Source organism: Salvelinus namaycush, chromosome 20 (genome assembly GCF_016432855.1).
Source record: "Salvelinus namaycush isolate Seneca chromosome 20, SaNama_1.0, whole genome shotgun sequence".
NCBI classification, from domain to species: domain Eukaryota; kingdom Metazoa; phylum Chordata; class Actinopteri; order Salmoniformes; family Salmonidae; genus Salvelinus; species Salvelinus namaycush.
Window position 1 is genome coordinate 16,240,504 of NC_052326.1, and position 27,220 is coordinate 16,267,723.

A 27,220-nucleotide genomic window follows, 5' to 3' on the forward strand; every position below is an offset into this window, starting at 1 on the left:
TGTTATTTTTTTATTCCTATTTATAGTTAAAATAAATAAACCTTAAGTCAGAGAATAAGAGGAGACTAAGAGAAAGATACAACAAATTAAAGCACCACTAAGCACTATGTACAATATGTCCTTATTTGTGGCAGGTGTTTTGGGTTGGTTGAACATTTTAGGGAATATGGGAACTAAGGGCCAGATTTACAAAGCATGGCAAAGTTGTGCACAGTTTATATGTTTCTCTCTAAAGAAAAAAAGTTAACCTGTCTTTATAAAAAAATATTAATTCTCTACATCTTTATTTTATAAATTATTCAACCTTTATTTCAACCTGGTTAATACAGATGCTTACTTTTTACTAACACTCAGTTGTTCCGATCTGTAGTATAGCAAAGCATGCTTACACACAAAAATGTCCTTCCCAAAAGAGTACCACACACTGCCAGATCTTAATATGATGCTAAATGAGGAAATAAAAAGAAATGTCCTGTCATCTACATTCCAGAAGTATAAATGGAGATAAGCAAGCTTGGAGAAGATTTGGCTTTATATGTACAGTTCAGGCAAAACAAAATGAAGAGTAAAGAAAAGGCTGTGGAAAGTGGCAGTTGTCTTGCCAGTCCACAGAAGTTTGTGTGTCCAGTTTAAGTGATACTTGTAAGCATCAGTAAGTCCAAACTGTTACTGAATATTGGAAGTGAAGGAAGGCGCCTAGGAAGAGAGGATAGACCGATCCTTCTTCTCATCTTTCCCTGGGGGTGATCCCATCAGCAAGACTGTGTCGACATGCACATCTTCATCATCTGATTGGACGACTTGGGTGTCCCGTCCGTCCTCATTGGTGTTCTGGCTGTTAGTGGAGGAGGTGGAGGACATGCGGAACTTCCCATCACAACCGTCAGTGTAGTGGAGAGAGCGTCCCTGGTTGATTACCTTATCGTTGTTGTTGTTTCCATGAACTACTGTAGGTGAAATGAAGGGGATATTAGACAAAAGATTTTCAGTGCTACGCTCAATATTGCAGTTAGTGTTGCCAGCTAGTATAGGGGAGGGTAAAAGCCTCGACTCTCTGCCAAATACTACACTATCAACATAGGATGGCCTCAGACTGGCGTCTCCCCTCCACTCACCTTTACCTGGCAGAGGGGAGGCCAGCACCCCCTCATCCCCCCCAGAGCCGAGGAAGACATCCAGTGCTTCCTGGTCAGAGATGTCCATGAGGTCCATCTGCTCCAGCATGTCCACATTAACCTCCATGGATGAGACACTGCCAATGGGAGCTAACAACAACCCAAGAGACAACCGTGAGGTTGATTAGAGGCATATAATGTCAGCTTCACTTCTCATAGGAAATGTTTAGCAACATTTAGAAACTTTCACGTGTGCATATTGAACAAAAATATAAATGCAACATGCAACAATTTCAAAGATTTTACTGAATTACAGTTCATATAAGCAGATCAGTCAATTGAAATTGATAAGGCCCCAATCTATGGATTTCACATGGCTGGGCAGGGGTACAGGCCCAGCGAATCAGAATGAGTTTTTCCCCACAAAATTGCTTTTTTACAGACAGAAATACCACCCCCCTCCCCTCAGACGATCACGCAGGTGAAGAAGCCGGATGTGGAGGTCCTGAGCTGGCGTGGTTACATGCGGTTGTGAGGCTGGTTGGACGTACTGCCAAATTCTCTAAAACAACATTGGAGGCGGATTATGGTAGAGAAATAAACATTAAATTATCTTGCATCAGCATGCGAATTGCACACTCCCTCAAAACTTGAGGCATCTGCGGCATTGTGTTGTGTAACAAAGATGCACATTTTAGTGGCCTTTTATTGTCCCCAGCACAAGGTGCACCTGTATAATTATCATGCTGTTTAATCAGCTTTTTTTTAGGCAACACCTGTCAGGTAAGGATGGATTATCTTGGCTAAAGGAGAAATGCTCACTAACAGGGATGTTAACAATTTGTGCACAAAATGTGAGAGAAATAAGCTTTTTGTGAGTATGGAACATTTCTGGGATACTTATTTATTTTTGTTCAGTGTAATATGGCGAGTGGTAGAAAGTGAGTACTTGAATTGTGCGGACTTGGATATAGGGTTATGGATAGGGTTTGGGTTGAGCCATGGTTTGGACATTAATCTAGGGTTAGTGTTAGGGTTTAGCCAGGGTGTGGACATGAATCTAGTGTTAGAGTAATGGCTAAGGTAAGGGTTGTGCTTGGGTATGGACATGTGTGATGCTGACTGCACTCACGTCTCTTATAGTCATGAATCTGCAAGTGAGCAGAGGACAGGTAGACATCCACATCGTGCTGAAAGACCTCCTCAAAGAAGCGCTGTCGCTCTCTTAGTTTCATCTGCTGGGCTGCGTCCATTCCTGGGACCCTCTGAGCATGCTCGGTCTCCGCTGGCACAGAGAACAACAGAACATATCTGTCAGAAACTCTGGTCAAACAGGTCTGCAAGATCAACACTCCCCAAAGCTGCAACAAACAAAGTGATGGCCAGAAAGGGGTAACACTGAACCATAGGAACAAGAAATGACAGAAAAACTCAGCCTTTACTGTAATCTCAGGTTTTGGGGCTGTGAATTTTTGGCTTTTCATATCCTCTTGCAGACTTGTTTTCCTTGGTACCTCTCAGTAGCAGACACTTTTAGCATAATGTAGATAGAGCATGCATGTGCAACATTTCTTACTAATGCTTTACGGTGAAATATGATTGATCATGTAAAACATATCATACATACTCTCCTTTGTTTTATTCATGAAACAACAAGTTTTAGGAACTCAGTTGGGGTATCAACTTACTATTGAGAGTAAGAATAGTAGAATAAACCGGGTGCAATTTAGAAATGTGGTTTTGCATCAGCAGTTGTGCATTTTCTCATGTTATGTCAGTCACTGACAGTCAATCAATTAGCCATGTCAGCTAACAATTTTTAGATTGGTAAATTAGTCTAGCCAGCCATCTAAACTTGTAGCAATCATGGCCAAATCACGACCAAGAACACGAGAAGTAAGCAAGCTACAGTGCATTCGGAAAGTGTTCAGACCACTTCCCTTTTTCCACATTTTGTTACGTTACACAGTCTTATTCCAACATGGATTAAATACAATGTTTTCCTCATCAATCTGGACACTATAACCCATAATAACAAAGCAAAAAACATTACTTTTTTTCAAATGTATTAAAAATAAAAAACATAAATACCTTAATTACAAAAATATTCAGACCCTTTGCTATGAGAATCGAAATTGAACTCAGGTGCATCCTGTTTCCATTGATCATCCTTGAGATGTTTCGACAACTTGATTGGAGTCCACCTGTGGTAAATTAAATTGATTGGACATGATTTGGAAAGGCACACACCTGTCTATATAAGGTCCCACAGTTGACAGTGCATGTCAGAGCAAAAACCAAGGCTTGAGGTAGAAGGAATTGTCCGTAAAGCTCAGAGACAGGATTTTGTCGAGGCACAGATCTGGGGAAGGGTACCAAAGAATGTCTGTAAAATTGAAGGTCCCCAAGAACACAGTGGCCTCCATCATTCTTAAATGGAAGAAGTTTGGAACCAACAAGACACTTCCTAGAGCTGGCCGCCCAATCAAACTGACCAACCGGGGGAGAAGAGCCTTGGTCGGGGAGGTGACCAAGAACCCGATGGTAACTCTGACAGAGCTCTAGAGTTCCTCTGTGGAGATGGGAGAACCTTTCAGAAGGACAACCATATCTGCAGCACTCCACCAATCAGGCCTTATGGTAGAGTGGCCAGACGGAAGCCTCTTCTCAGTAAAAGGCACATGACAGCCCGCTTGGAGTTTGCTAAAAGGCCTCTAAAGACTCTCAGACCACGAGAAGCAAGATTCTATGGTCTGATAAAACAAAGATTGAACTCTATGGCCTCAATGCCAAGCGTCACGTCTGGAGGAAACCTGGCACCATCCCTATGGTGAAGCATGGTGGTGGCAACATCATGCTGTGGGGATGTTTTTCAGCGTCAGGGACTGGGAGACTAGTCAGGATCAAGGGAAAGATGAACAGAGCAAAGTACAGAGAGATCCGTGATTAAAACCTGCTCCAGAGCGCTCAGGACCACCCAGGGGGCAGGCTTCTCCCTCATACCTGAACCTGGCTTCACCTTTAACCCCAACACTTGTCACAAGTAAGGAGAGAGAGAGAGGTTTACTGAAGGTTTAGGGTAGGGCTGTTATGGTGATGGTAATACGTGACCGTTTAGTCACGGTAACTAGGCTTCTCCAAAACTGCACTCTGATGGTGCATATGGTCATTAGTAGAGTACCAAACTTGTTAACTGCCAGTTGCTAATGTTCTGGAACTCAGCACTCTGTCTCTCTAATCACAATGACATCAATGCAAATGTAATTAAAAATCTAATCAAACACTTCATGAGTGCCCATGAGCTCATGTTGCGCAACATTTCTATAGGCGTGATAAAACATGGCCTCTTTTAAAAAGAGGATCCAATCAGCTTCTATAGGCTAGGCCTACTATATTTATTTCTCAACTTTCCAAATATTAAGCACATTGCTTCGCTTTACAACAGGAGTATAGCCTACCTGGCTGGCATGAAAATAAACCACGGGGAAAAGCTCACCTATTCCGACAGGTCCATGATAATGGTCCATTCAAAATCATAACACATTTCACACATATATTATTTAGTATATGTAAAGACAAGATTAAAATAGTCTGAGTGACAATATTATCACTTGTGAATGATGTATTATCACTTAATGACACCCTGCATGTGCAGTAAGGTTCACCTTCCAACAAGACAATGACCCTAAGCACACAGCCAAGACAACGCAGAAGTGGCTTCGGGACAAGTCTCTGATTGTCCTTGAGTGGCCCAGCCAGAGCCTTGACTTGAACCCGATCTAACATCTCTGGAGAGACTTGAAAATAGCTGTGCAGCAACGCTCCCCATCCAACCTGACAGAGCTTGAGAGGATCTGCAGAGAAGAATGGGAGAAATTCCCCAAATACAGGTGTGCCAAGCTTGTAGCATCATACCCAAGAAGACTCGAGGCTGTAATAGCTGCTTATTAAGGTGCTTCAACAAAGTACTGAGTAAAGGGTCTGAATACTTATGTAAATGTGATGTTTCAGTTTTTTGTTTTTAATAAATTAGCAACAATTTCTAAAAACCTGTTTTTGCATGGTCTTTATGTGATTTTGTGTGTAGATTGATGAGGGGAAAAACCAATTTAATCAATTTCAGAATGAGGCTGTAACCTAACAAAATGTGGGGAAAGTCAAGGGGTCTGAATTGTATATACAGGGTCAGTTCGAATAGCATATTTACAATGTGCAGGGATACTGGAGTGATAGAGGTAGATAATGTATGAATAAGGGTATATGATAAACAGAGTAGCAGCAGCATATATGATGATTGTATGTGAGTGGGTGGGTGTGTAGAGTCATTATAAATGTGTGTGCATGTTGTGTGTGAGAGCAAATAAAGCGAGTGTGTGTGTGTCTGTGTGTGTGTGTGTGTGTGTGTGTGTGTGTGTGTGTGTGTGTGTGTGTGTGTGTGTGTGTGTGTGTGTGTGTGTGTGTGTGTGTGTGTGTGTGTGTGTGTGTGTGTGTGTGTGTGTGTGTGTTGGAGTATCAGTGTGCTTGAGTGTGTAGAGTCTTGTGAGTGTGCATAGAGAGTGCAAAAATAAAATACAACAGTCAACTCAGATAGCCCGTGTAGCCATTTTGTTAATCTATTTAGCAGTCTTGTGGCTTGGGGATAGAAGCAGTTCAGGAGCCTGTTGGTGTCAGACTTGATGCACTGGTAGAGCTTGCTGTGTGGAACCAGATGGAATACTCTATGGCTTGGGTTTCTGGAGTCTTGAACAAATTTCCCAGGCCTTCCTTTCACACTGTCTGATAGAGGTCCTGGATGGCACGGAGCTCGGCCCAAGTGATGTACTGGGCTGTCCTCACCATCATCTGTAGCACCATACGATCGAGGGCAGTGCTGTTGCCATACCAAACAGTGATGCAGCCAGTCAAGATGCTCTCATTGGTGCAGCTGTACTTTTTAAGGATTTGAGGGCCCATGCCAAACATTTTCAACCTCCTGAGGGGGAAGAGGTGGTGTCACGCCTTCTTCACGACTGTGCGGGAGTGTGTGGACGTTTTAAGTTCTTAGTGATTTGGACACTGAGGAACCTGTAGCTCTCGGCTCGCTCCACTGCAGCCCAGTTGATGTGGATGGGGGCGTGTTCACCCCTCCGTTTCCTGTACTCCATGATCAGCTCCTTTGTTTTACTGACATTGAGGGAGAGGTTGTTGTCCTGGCACTAAGCATAAACACCTTTGGAGTCCCCATGTTGAGGATCAGCGTTGCAGAGGTAATGTTGCCTACCCTCACCACCTGGGGTCGATCCGTCAGAAAGTCCAGGAACCAGTTGCAGAGGGAGGTGTTCAATCCCAGGGTCCTAAGCTTGGTGACGTGCTTGGAGGGGACAATGGTGTTGAATGCTAAGCTGTAGTCAATGAACAGCCTTCTCACATACAGTTGAAGTCGGAAGTTTACATCCACTTAGGTTGGAGTCATTAAAACAAATTTTTCTACCGCTCCACAAATTTCTTGTTAACAAACTATAGTTTTGGCAAGTCGGAAGGACATCTACTTTGTGCATGACATAAGTCATTTTTCCAACAAATGTTTACAGACAGATTATTTCATTTATAATTCACTGTATCACAATTACAGTGGGAAAGAAGTGTACATACACTAAGTTGACTGTGCCTTTAAACAGCTTGGAAAATTCCAGAAAATTATGTCAGGGCTTTAGCAGCTTCTGATAGGCTAATTGACATAATTTGAGTCAATTGAAGGTGTACCTGTGGATGTATTTCAAGGCCTACCTTCAAACTCAGTGCGTCTTTGGTTGACATCATGGGAAAATCAAAAGAAATCAGCCAAGACCTCAGAAAATTTTTGTAGACCTCCACAAGTCTGGTTCATCCTTGGGAGCAATTTCCAAACGCCTGAAGGTACCATGTTCATCTGTACAAACAATAGTGCGCAAGTATAAACACCATGGGACCACGCAGCCTTCATACCTCTCAGGAAGGAGACGCGTTCTGTCTCCTAGAGATGAACGTACTTTGGTGCGAGAAGTGCAAATCAATCCCAGAACAACAGCAAAGGAACTTGTGAAGATGCTGGAGGAAACAGGTACAAAAGTATCTATATCCAAAGTAAAACGAGTCCTATATCGACATAACCTGAAAGGCCGCTCAGCAAGGAAGAAGCCACTGCTCCAACACCGCCATAAAAAAAACTGACTACGGTTTGCAACTGCACATGGGGACAAAGATCATACTTTTTGGAGAAATGTCCTCTGGTCTAATGAAACAAAAATAGAACTGTTTGGCCATAATGACCATCGTTATGTTTAGAGGAAAAAGGGGGAGGCTTGCAAGCCAAAGAACACCATCCCAACGATGAAGCACGGGGGTGTTGTGGGGGTGCTTTGCTGAAGGAGGGACTTGTGCACTTCACAAAATAGATGGCATCAATGGGAAGGAAAATTATGTGGATATATTGAAGCAACATCTCAAGACATCAGTCAGGAAGTTAAAGCTTGGTCACAAATGGGTCTTCCAAATGGACAATGACCCCAAGCATATTTCCAAGTTGTGGCAAAATGGCTTAAGGATAACAAAGTCAAGGTATTGGAGTGGCCATCACAAAGCCCTGACCTCAATCCTTCAGAAAATTTGTGGGCAGAACTGAAAAAGCGTGTGCGAGCAAGGAGCCCTACAAACCTGACTCAGTTACACCAGCTCTGTATGGAGGAATGGGCCAAAATTCACCCAACTTATTGTGGGAAGCTTGTAGAAGGCTACCCGAAACTTTTGACCCAAGTTAAACAATTTAAAGGCAATGCTACCAAATACTAATTGAGTGTATGTAAACTTCTGACCCACTGGGAATGTGATGACAGAAATAAAAGCTGAAATAAATCATTCTCTCTACTATTATTCTGACATTTTACATTCTTAAAATAAAGTGGTGATCCTAACTGACCATAAACAGGGAATTTTTACTAGGATTAAATGTCAGGAATTGTGAAAAACTGAATTGAAATGTATTTGGCTAAGGTGTATGTAAACTTCCGACTTCAATTGTAGGTATTCCTCTTATCTAGGTGGGTGAGGGCCAGTGTGGAGTGCAATTGAGATTGTATATGGATCTGTTGGGGTGGCAAATTGGAGTGGGTCTAGGGTGTCTGGTATGATGGAGTTGATGTGTACCATAGCCAGCCTTTCAGAGCACTTCATGATTACAGATGTGTGCTACAGGGCGCTAGTTATAGTGGCATGAAGCCTTAGAGTTCTCGGCAACAGGAATGATGGTGGTCAGTTTAAGACGTGGGGATTACAGACCCGGACAAATAGAGGTTCAAAATGACTGTGAATATGTCTGCCAGCTGTTCTGCGCGTTCTCTGAGAACGCGGACCTGTATACCATCCAGCCTTGCTGTCATGCGAGTGTTGACCTAATTAAAGACCTTACTGTCGGCCTCTGAGAGCGAGATCCCTCAGTCCTCTGGGTTGGTGGGGGCTTTCACACATGGCATGGTTGTTATTGTTGAAGCGTGCATAAAATGCATTGATTTCGTCTGGTAGAGAGACATCGTTGGGCAGATCCACACTGTAGGCAGATCTCCACCGTCAATAGGGGGGCCACTAAAATGTTTTGCTGCGAGGTGTGGGGCCACCCAATCAAATCTCGCATAGGGCCCCCAAAATGCTAGAGCCGGCCCATTCTACATAAAGCTAATGCTTTTACTGTTGCAGACCCATAAATGTCCTGACCAGTGTGGACGGCTTGAGAAATCAAAACATACAATATTCACACAGTACCACAGTGTACTGTATTAATCACTCAACACCCACCAATTGCTTTGCAAATGTCAACTGTCAATTCCCTAAGTTAATCTTGTTTGGGATACAATGCAATCACATTTCCCACCTCATCAGCACCATTGTAATAAAGCAAAGTGCTGCTAGAGCCAGGGGAGGGGACAGCACACAAGTGTGATACGCAGGAGACAGGAAAGAGAAATGCAGGAACCCAGAATAACCTGAGGAATGTCAGTGTGTTCATGGCTCAGAGTAAATCAGGTTACATCACCTTTTATGGTGGGCTCCCTGAACACATCACGTATACAGACTGACCAAACATCTTCTTCCACTGTCAACATACAACTCAACCTGTAAACACAGTCACTCATGGATTAGCGATGGAATATGGACATCATAAAGTGACATGTACACACATTTGAGCAGACAGCAGATTGATATACATTGGAGATTTCAACACAGCTCTGTAAAAGTGTTGCCCTCGCTCTCTCCTCTCACCACATCCATATATTGACCCCCTACTCTGAAAAAAGTGTCTAGGGATTTAGGCATAATGAGAAGCTACAGGCAGGGAGTGCGCTAATTGGATGAGGTTTTTAAATTGGGAATAATGTAAATATTATCTGGCTTGTGCTGCGAGCACTGATCACACACAGGCAGTGGTGCTATTAGCAGCACAGTACTTAGGCTCCGAGCAGCTGAGGACAGAGAGGGATCAGGATAGAAACAATAACAAAGGAAAGAGGAACTAGGCCTTCGACCACAGGACTGCAAGCTCCAAATGGGTGTATGATTGTATTTTCACATCGTCTTCATAAAATGTTTTTTCTATCCTTGCTGAGTCATGGAATCACATGAAGCAGTGTTGCTTCTGTTTGTGTATGCCCATGCTTCTCAGTAAGCAAATGGTACAGTATAATGATAATATCAATGGTGTTCCTGGTTTTCCTTTGTATGCAGAATGATTCAAGGCCATCTGAAAAGGGCAACAGGCTCCCCCCAGTCCAGTCTGCTGTGTCAGCCCCAGCCTCCCTGTGGGTCCTGTGGAGTCCTCTGTCTAGTGATAGCAGGAGGCAGGCCTGTCACAGCAACTTACTGTCTCCTTCAGTCTGACAGCCCTGTCCTGGGGCTTCGGGTCAGCCGGGGAGGAGAGGGGAGACGCCTCACTCACCCCCTGGGCCTGTCTGTCTGTCTGTCTGCACCACTGGGCATCCGTGGGTAAACACTAAGACACTGAGCCGTGTGATGGAGAGCCTCTGACACCAGCCCAAGAAAACTCTCAGAGCTCCAGAGGCACAAAACCAAAACGACACAGCAATAATGCAGAGCTGGTGAGATGTCTACTGCGTCCTGCCAAACATTAAATTAGTTATGTTCATAACATTGGTATTCTGTGTGCTCTATGGGTTACAAGTTAGCAGTCATGGAATTAGGCCACAACTGTGCTTCATCTTAGATTCTATTGCCCCTGATTCAGTCGCACTTTCTTTGAACCCACCCTCGTGAAGTCAACTTTACCCACAACATATCAGATCTCATTAGCTGTCACAACTGCTCTGTGTATGTACATGATGTAACTCGTTACATTGAGCAACATCATTTCATCTGTCACTTCTATTTCCTAACATAACTTGCAATGGTGTGCAGGCTAACAGCTATCTGACCAACTAAGCTAAACTGAGGCATGTAACAAGCCGATATAATTAGAGATATGTCTTTCACTCCTGAAGCAGTCTCTACTCTCCTCTCCTTTCTTGTCTTCTCTTCTCTTATCAACCCCTTTTCTCTCCCCTCGTGGTCATTGTTAACATCAAGTGATGAAAAATCATTACCCAGCCTTTAGAACTTTTTTCATTGTCATTTCCAACTCTGTATTTTCTAAAGGTCAAGTCTCCCAGAGCTGCTTTTTATGTAATCAACAGAGAGAGAGGATAGTGTCACTCTTTTTACTCCCCCGCAGAAAGCAAAGCATGGTGTGAGTGGTGGAGTTACAATTACGTCATGAAGTCGTACGACTGAGCCCACTGAAACACTCTCGCCATGCAGGCTGCTCTTTTTTCAGCCTCAATCTGGGAGATCATGTGAACTCATGGTGTGGGTCTACAGACATATACAATAGAAAACTCAATGGAAATCTAATACATCATCTGATTTCTCAAATTTCTCAATGCTAGGCTGAAAAATAAGCCTATTGTGATGTTTACTGCATCACTAGTGTGCACGGAACCCAAACGCATCATAATGTGATGTCATAAAGTTATTACCTGTAATGCATCATTGGTTTCTATGGAGACCTACAGATGTCGGATCTTAACTTGATCACTCTTTTGTCGCTCATTGGGATCAAGGCTTGCAATCAAAATCATTTTCTCTCTCACTTGCTCAAATGCTAGGCCTAGGTCCTATTACTGCAACATTCAAATGTACAAAAATGTATCTGAAATGCAGCCATACACATCGACAACCGTCATTTTATAAAGCTTAATAATACAAGATAGACATTGGTCTCCACGACATAAAAGTGTCTAGTGGATCCTAAGGGTACGAATGGAGTTTAATTGGGTGGTCTAGCGGTTAAGGCCAGCATGCACATATAGGCCTACTGTATCAGTGTGGGTTTGATTCGGGCCCACGCCTTTCTGGCACAAATAACTTGATGTAGTTACACATCTCAAATATGGACAGTCCAGGGTTATTGTACCCCCGAGCTTGACAAGAGATGCCCATACCAAGCACTTTTGGATAACACAAATAGGAAACAAAATAATAACAATCAGTCGGTTACACCAACATTAGTTCCCATTCAGACAAAGCGTTGGGTAAATTGCAATCGTAGATTTGCCGTGATAAACAAGAAAATACTTTATTTCTACTGTACGGAATGCTTGTCAAACAGATAAAAAGCCCTTAGTCTGTTCAAAAAGGACAAATATGTTGAGATGACAATACCAACTAGAGGGCGAACATATCTTGAAAGACGTTGGTTGCAAGTAGGACACCGACATAGGCGGTGTTCGAGACGATCAAAACCATAATGTACCATGGGTAAATTGTGACTCACTGATTGATCTACAAATAATAATACTAATAATAATGTCTAGTTATTTGTGATGCAAGGTTCTTTGTAGATCAGTCAGTCGGCAGTTGCCTGCACTGTCGAACAAGCCCATCATCTTTTAAGAAGCGACAATGAGGTGAACACTAATGGTTGCAACAGCTGTACGGGTGAATTTAGCACAATACAGTTTAACGAGACATCAGCTGGCAATAATAAGGGTGCTGCCTTTTGAGGCAGAATTTGTAGGCAGTACATCAAAATTGGCATGTCCCAATCCTGTGTATCCTTTGACGGGGAGGCTATCCCATAACACCTTGCGGTGAATTAATGGTTGACAGAAGTCCACCGCTTGGGAAAACATTTTCCAGAACAATAAGGAATAACTTTTGAAATGTAAGTATAACATTTATTTACCAAATGATGTTCAATAAATTGCTTTCATATAAATTTGGAATTCAAATGTTGAGTAACTGGTGTTTTGCCAAGCGAACTAACTAGCTAACACGTCGGACATGATAGCTAGCTAGCAGGCAATCTCATCCTGCCTGTTGGCTGTTTTAGAGATGAACAACTAAACTAACTCATTGTAGCATCAGCAATGTGTCAATTGTGAAGACCCAGACAGTTTTTTAATTATGAATTGGTGAACTTGCTATTCAGTTAAAGCAAATTCGTTTTTCCCCCCAATTGTTTTCAGGGACTGAAGTGGGCAACTGATCGCATTTCCCTCCATTGCATTGGCTTGGCAGGAAAAAACAGTCCTGCCGGATTCTTTTGGAGGCAAGACATTTTAACGGCTGATGAAAAACGTAGGAAATGCAGCCAGCGGCGTTCGGTTCAATCTAGGCTTGTTAGCCAGCTGATGAGTCTATTTTGCTAGCTAGCTGCAGGCAGTGTCTGTCTACCTAGATGTAAACAACTTAACCAAGACAAAAAATATACAGAACTGTTGACAAAACAATTGAATATTAATAAAGGTAGTTGTGCCTTCAGCAACTTGAATCAGCACTGAAATTTGAGTAGTGAGGTTCATTTCTTCCCCCTTGTCTGCTTGTTCCAGGTGGAAGGACATGACACCCTGCAGATGTAAAGAACTTGTGAACCTCCCAACCACCATGATAGTCAACAATGGATGTAGCTTACATTAGGATGAAGTAGCCTAGGCCTTCTAATCTAGTTTCCATCATATCACCTTTCAATATTACTTACCAACGAATATAAAAGCATATCTTCAACATCGGTCTAATTTAATAATATACATGGGTGTGATAGTTGTATGAATTAATCCCAGTGCAAGCCTACTCATTAGAAAAAAAGCATGATTAGCTCTAATGCAATATTAGCTTCACAGTGAAACACCACTATTCTGGCTATTAATCATTCTTAAACAGTCAGTAAAATAGATTATTTAGCCATCTCAAAAAATTGTAGCCTGTATGATATCATGCATGCAAGCTTACCTGGCATGTCCACAACGATGCAGCAGCAGACCAAGCAATATGCTAGAGGACCCTATACTGTAGGATAATTATTCTGGTAGGTGTCAACATTCATTCATTAGGTACTGAGGAGATCGATATTGTTACTTGTTTACTTGTTATTCATGTCAGATATTTCCATTTTGGGATAGTTGTTCACTGAATTGCTCATCCTGTTACAGTGGCTACAACGTGGCTACAAACAATGTGGATGGAGAAGGAAATGCATTGTCAATGACCAAGGTGTACCCTTTCCATGCATACTAAATGTTTTTTTGGGGGAGGGGGGGGGGATTCTTATGACATTGCCAGCAGTAAGATTTGAGTTCAATATCCAAAAATACAAGGGCTGTCACTTTCTATTTTCTGACAACAAAAAACAGCTGTGCCCTAAACAACTCCTCAGGCTTTAACAGGGATCCAACATCTGTAACACATCATAATGGTTACATCCATATAAAAGCCCATTGCTTTCAAAGCTTCGCTCACATTGCTTTCAGAGAGCGTCTCAGGAGTTTTTGTCTATTGCTTTTCGTTGTACAAAAACTGAAGACCGACACGATTGATAGCCGAATCTACTAAGATAGGTCAATCCCAGAGTGACCCGACTGCCCCTGAAGGGCAAACTGATCAGGATAAAGATGGGGTAAAATGAAATAATAAGAAGAGCAGTTTATTCATGTCTTCCAGTCTACTGCTGACCTGTTGTGGGGTTGGCTCTGGCAAGAAGGAAAAAACAACCAGGATCAAACTCCTCTGAACATAGACATCTAAATGACAACCACAGTAGACCAACATCGTCTGTTTCACATTGTAGGTCTATATTTGCCTCGTGAAGATGAAACAGAAAAAAGCCACCCAACCAGACCTCAAGACCCCAGAACCTGACGATTTAAAAAGAATGAAAGATGCTAAGGACCAAGAATGCTGACCAAACTCCTACAAATCAACCAGATCTGCCTCATTCAGAGGAAGCGGGAACAGAAAGATCCAGATCAAGCCTCTACAACCTACACATCAGACCTTGACTATGACACAGCCAATAACAAAGATCTATGGACTGAAAATCTGCCAGATCTCTGACACAGCACATCAAAGACTCCCATCAAGGAGATCAGGATTCTTCCAGACTGGTCTCCTTGTCCTGTGGTCACTGTCCTCACTTTTCTCACTGCCTTACGCCAAAGTAACCCGGATACTTCCAGAGTCAACTACAACTCCAACCTCCTCACAGTCATGGACTCACAACTGTCAATCCTGCTCCTCACCATCATTCCTGAGGAACAGCAAAGGTCCCCAGGAATCTCTATTGGGCTGGCAGCTGCTTGGTGTGCCATCTCCATCACCTACTCCTTCGGACGACAAAAGAACCAAGACCACTGAGGAGAAACCATCTGGCAGCCCTGACAGTGGACATGAAGTGGAGAGAGTTTCTTCAGCAAGAAGTTCCATGACGCCTGACATCACAACCAGGGCTGAGACACCGGCGCTTAACAGCAATACAGACAACTGCATCTCTACGGCAACATCAACACATGATCAGACCCCAATCTCTGTTACGCCTAGTAATTTTAACCTTTGTAATTTATAAATAAATGCATATTATCATAACAATATAAGATAAGGGTAAGATAAAATAGGCACAACAATACAAACTAAATGTTAGCTCAAGCTCTTAACATTTGTCGAAAAAAAGAAACCTCAATGGATCAGGGTCTCTTTACAATGTCCCCCGTCAGGTATAGATGGCATTCAACAAGGTCACTGGAGAGGTCTGCATGCTCAGACCAGAGCTGTTCAGTGTAGGCATGGGGAAAGAGAGTGACTCCTTTTTCTCTTCTCACAGTCTTACACAACCAGATATGCCACTGTGTTCTCTCATAAGGGCACAGTGGGAGCCATGCTGACAAAGCAAGATGCCAGACAAAATTGAGGCCAGGCATCTGAGGAGGATGTCCAACATTAACTTTAATTCGTTTTGATTTCTGGAATATCAAAACATGCCATGGTGCATCTCAAAATTCTGGTGAAATGACAAATGTCTGTGGGCTCTTTTTTTAAATGTCTTAGATGTAAAGTCCCCTGTTTTGGGGACCTGCGTGGTTATGGTTCCGGGTTCCAACTGACATTTCACTTATATATTGATATGTGGTCACCATAGATCAAAATGGCTTGCAATGAGCGGTAACCCTAATTTTCACAGGAGTATGTTTCTTCTGTCTGTGTGAAGTCCATCAACTCCTGGCTGAACCCTACATCGCAGCATAACCTTACATTGTAATATGGTTTCGCCACTGTAGCACATTCAGAGATCGATTTATAGCCAGTAATCTAAAAATTATTTATGGATTTTAAACAAAAAACACTTTCTGTTTGTCTTAGACGAACATGATTAATATGAGATGAAAGGCAAGTTCCTAACAAGTTCAGGAAGCCAAGTTCTGTGAGACGTTCACAGCGATGGGGGCAGATGTTTTGATCAAGAAACCTTTAGAAAATATGCACATTTTCTCTGAAACTAAATATACGAGGTGTAATCTACTAGTTAGTCATTTTATAAATTGATTATACTATATTTAGAAGTAATTTTAAGCCTTATTCATAAACTCAGCAAAAAAAGAAACATCCTCTCACTGTCAACTGCGTTTATTTTCAGCAAACTTAACATGTGTAAATATTTGTATGAACATAACAAGATTCAACAACTGAGACATGAACTGAAAAAGTTCCACAGACATCTGACTAACAGAAATGGAATAATGTGTCCCTGAACAAAGGGGAGGGGTCAAAATAAAAAATAAGTCAGTATCTGGTGTGGCCACCAGCTGCATTAAGTACTGCAGTGCATCTCCTCCTCATGGACTGCACCAGATTTGCCAGTTCTTGCTGTAAGATGTTGCCCCACTCTTCCACCAAGGCACCTGCAAGTTCCCAGACATTTCTGGGGGGAATGGACCAAGCCCTCACTCTCAGATCCAACAGGTCCCAGACGTGCTCAATGGGATTGAGATCTGGGCTCTTCGCTGGCCATGGCAGAACACTGACATTCCTGTCTTGCAGGAAATCACGCACAGAATGAGCAGCATGGCTGGTGGCATTGTCATGCTGGAGGGTCATGTCAGGATGAGCCTGCAGGAAGGGTACCACATGAGGGAGGAGGATGTCTTCCCTGTAACGCACAGTGTTGAGATTGCCTGCAATGACAACAAGCTCAGTCCGATGATGCTGTGACACACCGCCCCAGACCATGACGGACCCTCCACCTCCAAATCGGTCCCACTACAGAGTACAGGCCTCGGTGTAACACTCATTCCTTCGACGATAAATGCGAATTCGACCATCACCCCTGGCGAGACAAAACCGTGAATCGTCAGTGAAGAGCACTTTTTGCCAGTCCTGTCTGGTCCAGCGACGGTGGGTTTGTGCCCATAGGCGACGTTGTTGCCGGTGATGTCTGGTGAGGACCTGTCTTACAACAGGCCTACAAGCCCTCAGTCCAGCCTCTCTAAGCCTATTGCGGACAGTCTGAGCACTGATGTGTGTTCCTGGTGTAACTCGGGCAGTTGTTGTTGCCATCCTGGACCTGTCCCGCAGGTGTGATGTTCGGATGTACCGATCCTGTGCAGGTGTTGTTACACGTGGTCTGCCACTGCGAGGACGATCAGCTGTCCATCCTGTCTCCCTGTAGCGCTGTCTTAGGCGTCTCACAGTTCGGACATTGCAATTTATTGCCCTGACCACATCTGCAGTCCTCATGCCTCCTTGAAGCATGCCTAAGGCACGTTCACACAGATGAGCAGGCACCATGGTTATCTTTCTTTTGGTGTTTTTCAGAGACAGTAGAAAGGCCTCTTAAGTGTCCTAATTTTTCATAACTGTGACCTTAATTGCCTACCGTCTGTAAGCTGTTAGTGTCTTAACGACGTTCCACAGGTGCATGTTCATTAATTGCTTATGGTTCATTGAACAAGCATGGGAAATAGTGTTTAAACCCTTTACAATGAAGATCTGTTCAATTATTTGGATTTTTTACGAATTATCTTTGAAAGACAGGGTCCTGAAAAGGGACATTTCTTTTTTTGCTGAGTTTAGTTTGTTGAATAGGAAATACATAATATAAAATTTTATATTCTCATATTTGTATTATATTTGTACTGTGTACAAAAGTGACTACACTTCAGCCATTTATAAATATTTTTACCAGAATGTGAAATTTTAACAGAATTACTGGTTATTGTTTATGGCCCTCTGATGATAAATAATTACTTTTGGGGATTAAATAGATAACATTTTTGATTACATATATTTAAATTTAAGAGGTTTAAAAAGGTCCAATGCAACTATTTTTAATCACAATATCAAATAATTTCTGGGTAACAATTAAGTACCTTACTGCAAGAACTTTGCTAGGACTGTCTGAGTGGGGAAGAGAAAACTGAAAATATGCTGTTATTGGCAGAGAGGTTTGGAACATTTTTTTATTGGTCTATTATCTCATTTACAGCCTGGTGATGTCAAACTCCATCCCACCAAAACAGGCTGAAATTTCTTTTCAAACAGCTTTTACACTAAAAGTCCGTTATCATAATTTTCAAAATGTCTGAGTATTATTCCTACCTCATAGCGTGGAAGATATTTAAAACAAATGAAAATCTAATTTTTGACTGCACAGGCCTTTAAAAAACATAATGCAATGGCAATGGTAAATCTTAGCGATGGCAATAGCGCTATAGGTCTGGGTGTGTCAAAAATATTTTGGGTAATTTCACAGTGGGAATTATGGGCGCAATAGCTGATAGCCCAAAAGGGCTGGGTTTTGATGAGTAATTAAGTTGTAGGTGTGTTGAAGCTTGGCCCTTCACTGGTCAATAAGAACATGCTCCATGGCTAAATATGTGCTTGCTTGAAGTTGTGTATTTACAGTCTTTTGTTATCAGTTCCAATTTGAATGTTTCTCTGTTCTACACTGAGTGTACAAAAGATTTGGAACACCTTCCTAATATTGAGTTGCACTCCCCTTTGCCCTCAGAACAGCCTAAATTTGTTGGGGCAGGAACTCTACAAGTTGTCGAAAGTGTGCCACAGGGATGCTGGCCCATGTTGACTCCAATGCTTCCCACAGTTGTGTCAAGTTGGCTGGATTGCCTTTGGGTGGTGGACCATTCTTTATACACATGGGAAACTGTTTAGTGTGAAAAACCCAGCAGAGTTGCAGTTCTTGCCACACTCAAACCAGTGCACTTGGCACTTACTACCATTCTCTTTCAAAGGCACTTACATCTGTGTCTTGCCCATTCACCCTCTGAATGGTACACATACACAATCCATGTCTCAATTGTCTTAAGTCTTAAAAATCTTTCTTTAACCTGTCTTCTCCCCTTCATCTACGCTGATTGAAGTGGATTTAACAGGTGACATCAATAAAGGACCATAGCCTTCATAGCTTATGTCATGGAAAGAGCAGTTGTTCCTAATGTTTTGTACACTCAGTGGAAATAGCCAACAGAAACAAAATAACAAAATGTAGGCCTATCCCATGTTTGCTAAATATGTTGAACATGTTTGCAGTCCACATTGTTGTAAGTAATTGCAATAAGAAAAATAATATTTTTAAAACACAGCATTAGCACTGATACAGGCCTACTGTACTCTAAATTGTAATTATGTCTGACACGGAACCCAAACCGGCTGCGTGCGTGTACCATCGTGCGCCATCGTGCATAAATTTATTTTGTCCCCCCACATCAAACGCGATCACGACACGCAGGTTAAAATATCAAAACAAACTCTGAACCAATTATATTAATTTGGGGACAGGTCGAAAAGCATTAAACATTTATGGCAATTTAGCTGGCTAGCTTGCACTTGCTAGCTAATTTGTCCTGTTTAGCTAGCTTGCTGTTGCTAGCTAATTTGTCCTGGGATATAAACATTGAGTTGTTATTTTACCTGAAATGCACAAGGTCCTCTACTCCACCAATTAATCCACACATAAAACGGTCAACCGAATCGTTTATAGTCATCTTTCCTCCTTCCAGGCTTTTTCTTCTCTTGACTTTATATTGCGATTGGCAATTTTCACAAATTACGTGCATTACTGCCACCGACCTATTTCGTCTTTCAGTCACACACGTGGGTATAACCAATGAGGAGATGGCACGTGGGTACCTGCTTCTATAAACCAATGAGGAGATGGGAGAGGCAGGACTTGCAGAGCGATCTGCGTCAGAAATAGAACTGACTTCAATTTTAGCACTTGGCAACGCAGACGCTCGTTGGTACACGCGAGCAGTGTAGTCAGCCTGTGAGCCATGGACATGCTAAGCGTTGACAATAAGCACGATTAAATTCACTTATGACAAGACCTAAAAAGATGATGAATAATTATAATAAAATGAAACTTCTTTTAATTAAGCTATGTCTAAATACAGTGACAGGCATCGTAATTGCTCCCCATGGGCATATGATATTGAGACAACGTAGGCTATAGAGGGTTTAATGAATATCTAAAAGCTGGAAAATAGTCAATATAAAGAGAAAAGGAGAATGTCCACTCACCGTTCTACTGCTTCCAACTGTTTCTGTCTCATATCGTGGAGACTGCATTCACGGTAAATGCTGCATATGTCGGCTCATTCGTAAATTACCATTCATTTCAATCGCTTCAGCTATGCAAATTGAATATGACCCGCCACGCTAGTGTAGTAGATCCTACAACCTGGTTGACATTGATGCATTGATGTATTTTTCTTAGAGGCCTGGGACCTGGCTTATACATGAGCTAAAGGGAGAGTAGTTAAATATGCTTTTCTATCTATTCCATTTTGTTACCATCTAGTCACCTTAATCAATAAGGTCTGGGAAACTCACAACTGACCTTTTTAACCTCTGATCAGTTCCCTAGGTCACACAATGATGTGATCACAAATGTCTTGGATTGATGAGATCACTTTTCCGGTCAGTCATTCTCCACCCCCCCCTCTCTCGCAATGAGAGAGGACTGGGACAAAAAGGATGAAGGCAGATTGTCAGACTTTCTTACAGAAATGTTTTTTCACAGTTTTTACTCACTCCCTCCCTCTCAGTGAATGCAGTGGGAGTTGTGGGAAGGACAGAGCATAGGATTAGGGCTCAGTACCAGCTGGATGTGTGAAATGGGTCGGATTCAGAAAGAGCCGGACATGTCAGCGTGCCAACTCTACCTTCCCACACAAAGACAAACACAGATCTGACAGTAAAAACAGAAAGAGACCTTTCAGAAATACAAAATCAGGGATGTGAGGGAGTGGGCCTGGGCCTGATTCTGAAGACCTGATGCGAGTGAGAGAAAGTTATTTTACTCCATGGGCATTTAGGGAAGGGTAGGAAGGGGTATCCCATTACATCAACAACGCACTGTCCCTCCCTGTATTCATCCTTACATTAGACCTTAGTGCTAGCCAGATACTGAGATACTGAGAGGGTGATGACCGGAAGAGCCTCAGAACAACAAACAGTGTTTGGGAACAAAACATGGATGATTAGCTTTCCAGATGATCCAGATGCTTTTGGGTTTTAGATCTTTCACTCGGGCTGCTGGTTTGTGGCCCTGCTAGAGCAGCTCTGAAACTAAAACCCTTATGGGAATGGCCACTTCCTTCTGTGCAAACTGATTATAGACTAGTTTGCCAGACTCTCATTTTGAGGGAATTCTCTGCCATACAGCAAATTAAACCAGTGTTAAACCAAAACCACAGGCATCATTCTCATATCTCCCAGCATGCTCTATTGCAGGTAGATTTTTGACATTGTTTCAATAACCATATTTTTGATTAATTAATGTTATGCTACTTATGTATAACATACATTTTGCTAAACTAATCCAATCTGTTACTTGGATTTATTGCACCCATTACTGAAATGGTTGTTCCAGTTTTCATGCTTTAGGTAGTCTCATATCTTAGTCTTTCCAACCCGGCAGTCATTCTAAATTTGGAAAGAAAATTCAAAATGTTGGAATTACACATCACTTTGCAAGTCTCTCACCCTCTCTCTTTCTCTCTCCCTCTTGCCTTCCCTCCCTTCACCAGGCAGTGACTCCTGACCAGATGCATCAGGACCAACAAGACGTGATGTAATGCTGTTTGGGGAGATGAGACTGACCTTTTAATGTTGCTGAGGGTGTGGGAGGGCGACAGGAAACATTTTATTTTAACATGGACCATCTCATCACTTGTTCTGGAGTTTGAGAGGAGTGAAATCAGGAGGGAAAGTGGACAAAACACAGAGAGGAGTGAGAAAGGTCAGCTAAAGAGTAAATGTTTCAATAGAAGTACAAAGAAGGTGGGAGAAAGAAGGAATGTATTTTTACATTTTTAAATGTAACCTTTATTTTACCAGGTAAGTTGACTGAGAACTGGGGAGGATTAGGTGGCCATGATGGTATGAGGGCCAGATTGGGATTTTAGCCAGGATACCAGGGTTAACACTCTTACAATAAGTGCCATGGAATCTTTAGTGACCACAGAGAGTCAGGACACCCGTTTAACATCCCATCCGAAAGACGGCACTCTACTGAGGGTAATGTCCCCAATCACTGCCCTGGGGCATTGAGATATTTTTTGGGGGACCAAAGTAAAGAGTGCCTCCTACTAGTAATCCAACACCACTTCCAGCAGCTTCTGATCTCCCATCCAGGGACCGACCAGGACCAACCCTGCTTAGCTTCAGAGGAAAGCCAGCAGTAGAATTTAAAAGAGAAGCAAAAGGATTTGGTGTGGAATAGACAGGGAGAGCCGAGAGAAAAAATATGACAACTCTGATTGGGGCTCATTAGCTGAGTATGTCTTGCTGTTTTGACAGGATGTATTTTCTGCTGCTCTCATCATGACATTCCACTCTCAGCAGTCTAGTAGCTGGCTAAAGCTGGCACTATGGAGATCGCCAGCTGGCCATGACTGCCTGTAACTGGAAATTCACTGGATAAACTGCTGCGAATCAGGGGGCAACATTTAAACAGCTTCAGAAAAACAAGCTTTACCATCAGATTATATGAAGCCCTGTGCAATTACTTAGTTCATTGAAGAGGTTTGGTAGGTGGTAAACTGACCTGTGGCAGGCAGCAGCCTCCCTTTCATAAAACAGAAGATGCCTCGTCGTTTTTTCTTTACGCTGCTTATTTTGGGTAATTTTTTTGTATCTTCCTGCTCTCTCTCCGGAATCTCCCATTTGGGCTTGGTTCCAATTGCAAAGAGAGTGAATTATTGATGGTGAGAGTTGAGCAGTGTGTGTGTTTGTTTGGATCGTGTGTGTGGGGGAAGCTTTTTGCAATGGGTTGAATCACAGCCTGGCACCACCACATACCCCACTCTGTAAACACCACAATGACATTATGAATCCCCTCCTTCCCCCAGCACAAACATACACACCCCAGACAATAGGGCCGTTTATGGGTCAGTCAGCCTCAGCCACATAGTGCCCTCCTATGTGGTCCATGAGCAGACTACTGGTCCACAATGGACCCAAGCAGCTGACATCTGAGAAATGTCTCCATTGGACTACACTCACTCACCATGAATGTGCAGGTTTTGCCAGGAGTGTTGTGAGGGAGTGGATGTATGTGTCGGTCAACTGAACTCCCTCCATCGTGAGTTGAAGACTCCTAGTCATAATCACATGATAACTCATTACCAGCCCTTTAGCAACACATAAACTATCCCATTGTTCATCTTCCCTGGTGTTCCTGTAACCTATTTGTTGTGGATCCTCTTTTTGTGAGGAATAGTTTACATTGCTATTTTCATATCAGTGGGCAGTGTCACTGAAATGTTTGGCTAAATGCAATAGAATAGTTCTGGCCTTGCACTGATCTATTCTGTTGTTGTTAGTATTTCTCAAATCTTGTGCTGTCATGAGCCTGCCCAGCTAGCACATAACGTTCTGAGAACCACATGTTTCTTATAACTTGTTGAGAGCTTGGTTGTCCTATGGTTATTTTGCATACAACCTTTTCACAATGTTCTGGGAATGGTGCAGGATACCCAGCTAGCACATAATGTTCTGAGAACCATAGGTGGGAATTTAGGTACTTCAGCATAATGTTTTCTACAGGTTTCCTCATGGTTCTATTTAAAGTCATGTTCTTTGAACATTGAGAAAACTTTCCATGAAAACCACAAGAAAACATTAGTATTGTTCAAAGAATAATATTATTTTTTAAACATACAGTACCGTTAAAAAGTTTGGGGTCACTTAGAAATGTCCTTGTTTTTGAAAGAAAAACACTTTTTTTGTCCATTAAAATAGCATCAAATTGATCAGAAATACAGTGTAGACATTGTTAATGTTGTAAATGACTGTTGTAGCTGGAAACGGCAGATTTTTTTATGGAATATTTACATAGGCGCACAGAGGCCCATTATCAGCAACCATCACTCCTGCGTTCCAATGGCACGTTGTGTTAGCTAATCCAAGTTTATCATTTTAAAAGGCTAATTGATCATAAGAAATCCCTTTTGCAATTATGTTAGCACAGCTGAAAACTGTTTTTCTGATTAAAGAAGCAATAAAACTGGCCTTCTTTAGACTATTTGAGTATCTGGAGCATCAGCATTTGTGGGTTCGATTCCAGGCTCAAAATGGCCAGAAACAAAGAACTTTCTTCTGAAACTCGTCAGTCTACTCTTGTTCTGAGAAATGAAGGCTATTCCATGCGAGAAATTGCCAAGAAACTGAAGATCTCATACAATGCTGTGTACTACACCCTTCACAGAACAGCGCAAACTTGATTGATTTATGAATAATGAATAATAACTGTATTGTTGTATTTAATTAGCTGAAGGCCGTGAGGCCGATACGTAAGCTTATTAAATATCAGTGATACTATCAAGAGCAGTGTGCGGTTTCCTTTTTCCTTCATCTTGTTCAACTGTTGCCATGCACCTGCAAAAAAGATTGCTCAGATGTGCGAGTGCCTGTTGAATTTTGTATTTAATTAGCTACAATATGCCTATAGGCATTAATATGTACCTGGTCTGAATCCGGGGTTGTTTTTCACCAAGCAGAAGGTGGGATTTTTAAATATTTTTTATTTCACCTTTATTTCACCATTTAGGCCAGTTGAGAACAAGTTCTCATTTACAACTGCGACCTGGCCAAGATAAAGCAAAAGCAGTGCGACAAAAACAACAACACAGAGTTACACATGGGATAAACAAACAGTCAATAACATAATAGAAAAATCTGTATACAATGTGTGCAAATTAAGTAAGGAGGTAAGGCAATAAATAGGCCATATTGGCAAAGTGATTACAATTTAGCAATTAACACTGGAGTGATAGATGTGCAGATGAGGATGTGCAAGTAGAAATACTGGGGTGCAAAAGAGCAGAAAAACAAATATGGGATGAGGTAGGTAGTTGGTTGGATGGGCTATTTACAGATGGGCTGTGTACAGGTGCAGCGATCAGTAAGCTGCTCTGACAGCTGATGCTTAAAGTTAGTGAGGGAGATATAAGTCTCCAACCAGTGATTTTTGCAATTCGTTCCAGTCATTGGCAGCAGAGAACTAAAAGGAAAGGCGGCCAATGCAGGTGTTGCCTTTGGGGATGACCAGTGAAATATACCTGCTGGAGCGTGTGCTACTGGTGGGTATTGCTATGGTGACCAGTGAGCTGAGATTAGGTGGAGCTTTACCTAGCAAAGACTTATAGATGACCTGGAGCCAGTGGGTTTGGCGACGAGAGCATACAGGTCGCAGTGGTGGGTAGTATATGGGGCTTTGGTGACAAAACGGATTGCACTGTGATAGACTGCATCCAATTTGCTGAGTAGAGTGTTGGAGGCTATTTTGTAAATGACATCGCCAAAGTCAAGGATTGGTAGGATAGTCAGTTTGACGGATGATGGAAGATTTGTTCAAAACTAATTAGGAGGACTTGGTCTTTGATCTGAGGGCTGCATAGATGAAAGGATCTGAGTGGAAATACACATGTGCACATACATTAATACATATAGATACACCCCCCCTCATACCAATCAAGTTGTTCTCTCGCCTAACCTCGTCCACAGGCTAATTGCTACCGAATAGCATTAGAAAGATAAATATCTGGTTGATCAAGTTGTTGGTCAGGTATGCTTGGGGAAAAACTACAGTATCTACACTGCAGCTGTAGCAGTCAAAGTTAAATGAGTACAGGTGAACTAAAAACACAGACTTGTGTTGTGACTATCTCTCCATCCTACAGTGGGCTGTGTCACTATGAGGACAATACCAGGCTGTGTCTGCCTCGGTGGGAGGCCGGCTCCGTTTTAAAGGAGCACTCTGACAGCAACCATCCTGTCTGTGACCATTCAATACCAACTGCGTACTCACTTCATAATTCTCAGCCCGTCACCTAACTTTTCAACAGTGTGACAACAGCTGTTCAGTCCTCCAAGCCAACACAAACCACAAACCTCCAAACATAACATTCCCACACAATGCAGTCCATACAGGCAGGGCACTGGGCACCGGGACTGATCAACGCAACAGATGGAAGATGTCTTCTCTCACAGTCATGTTCTGATCCAATTTAGCCCCAGACACCACTGACTGACTGACAAATTAAATGACCCCTATCTGGGTTTCTCTGTGAGAGCACCGTCTATAGGACAGTCTGTAGCCCTATGTCACTGCAGCCAATCTGTTCCCATGAGAGATAGACACACAATCTCATTAGGAGTTAAAGATTTATGTCAGTGAAACCAATGGATGCCTTTGTGGCCCCAAACCAAAATGAGAATATATCCCTTTAAGAACCCTCAGTGGCTTGAGCAGAGTCCCACTGATTACAGCGGGACAGTATATATGGTGACGATTCAACATTCTTGTCTTTATTTGGTCAGGAAAGCATGTATAGTATGTCAGCCTTAGTAACATCACAAACTGCAGGTCCTTACCACATCGGCTGAACATTCAAAACAGCCAACACCGACACTGACACACCAACACATTCTTTGCATTAAATGCTCAAACATCACCACCACCAACAACAACACCAACATCAACAACAACAACATCAACCACAACAACAGGAATCAGTATTTCACCCATAATTACTTCAACAGGTTCTGTTGATTGTGGCTTGATTTATGTTTCTCTTCCCTAAATATTGAATGTGTTTGTCTGTCTGTAAAAGCTAAAGCAGATAACCAAATATGGACAGGAATTTTTTCTATGTATCTTTCTGCTCAGCAATAGGGGGATTACAGTAAATGAACCTATGTAGAAGGTTAATAAAAACAGTACAGTACAGAATAAATGACAAAAAGGATCTGTAATAACCTATGGTGTATTCACACAGTGACACAGTCTTTCCAACTCCGACACATTCAAGCAGTTGTTGAGAGAGCTAAAGAAGCTGTAAAGTTACTCACAGGGTAGACGCTTGTTGTGGAGGTTTGCCCCAGATGAGCTCATGGTGCTGGCAGCTTCGGACAGAGAGCTGCAGAATCAGATTAGATGTGCTGTTGAGGAGGACTGGAGGGTCAGGTCACACAGTCAGGCACAGAGATGCGATGAGGTGGGGAACAATCAGCCCTCCAGAGCTTTAGCAGGACAGCTCATCGCTCTCCTCCTCTCCTGGGACAGAGAGACAGAGTCAAAGCACTCCCAAGAAAGTCACTGGCTCTCTCAAGCACACGCTCTCTCTTCTACAGGACCCTTCTCCCTTAGTGTACTCACTCAGTCAACTAAAGTATTTGGATGAGGACAGCAGGTTATGGCTTGTGGAGCATACCAAGTGGTCATTCACAGAGGGAGGAGCTTGGTGTGAGAG

At 42.5% G+C, this 27,220-nt stretch overlaps 1 protein-coding gene across 1 annotated transcript; it reads right to left on the minus strand.

The window, feature by feature from the left end:
- LOC120065700 (dysbindin-like) lies at positions 1-27,113 on the minus strand. The gene is made up of 4 exons (XM_039016776.1): positions 26,820-27,113; positions 2,248-2,400; positions 1,116-1,265; positions 1-947 (listed from the first exon to the last, which is right to left on the minus strand). Exons 1-4 carry the CDS (start codon positions 26,860-26,862, stop codon positions 697-699), a joined length of 597 nt encoding a protein of 198 aa, XP_038872704.1. The 5' UTR covers positions 26,863-27,113; the 3' UTR covers positions 1-696.
- Between the last annotated feature and the right edge of the window lie 107 nt (positions 27,114-27,220).

What these genes read in the sequence shown, in the direction of transcription:
- LOC120065700 (XM_039016776.1), bottom strand. Translation starts at nt 26,862, where the DNA reads ATGAGCTCATCTGGGGCAAACCTCCACAACAAGCGTCTACCCT. An exon ending in CCACAACAAGCGTCTACCCT is followed by an intron (nt 2,401 to 26,819) that starts GTGAGTAACTTT and finishes TCTCTGTGCCAG; the next exon opens with CGGAGACCGAGCATGCTCAG. An exon ending in GATTCATGACTATAAGAGAC is followed by an intron (nt 1,266 to 2,247) that starts GTGAGTGCAGTC and finishes GGTTGTTGTTAG; the next exon opens with CTCCCATTGGCAGTGTCTCA.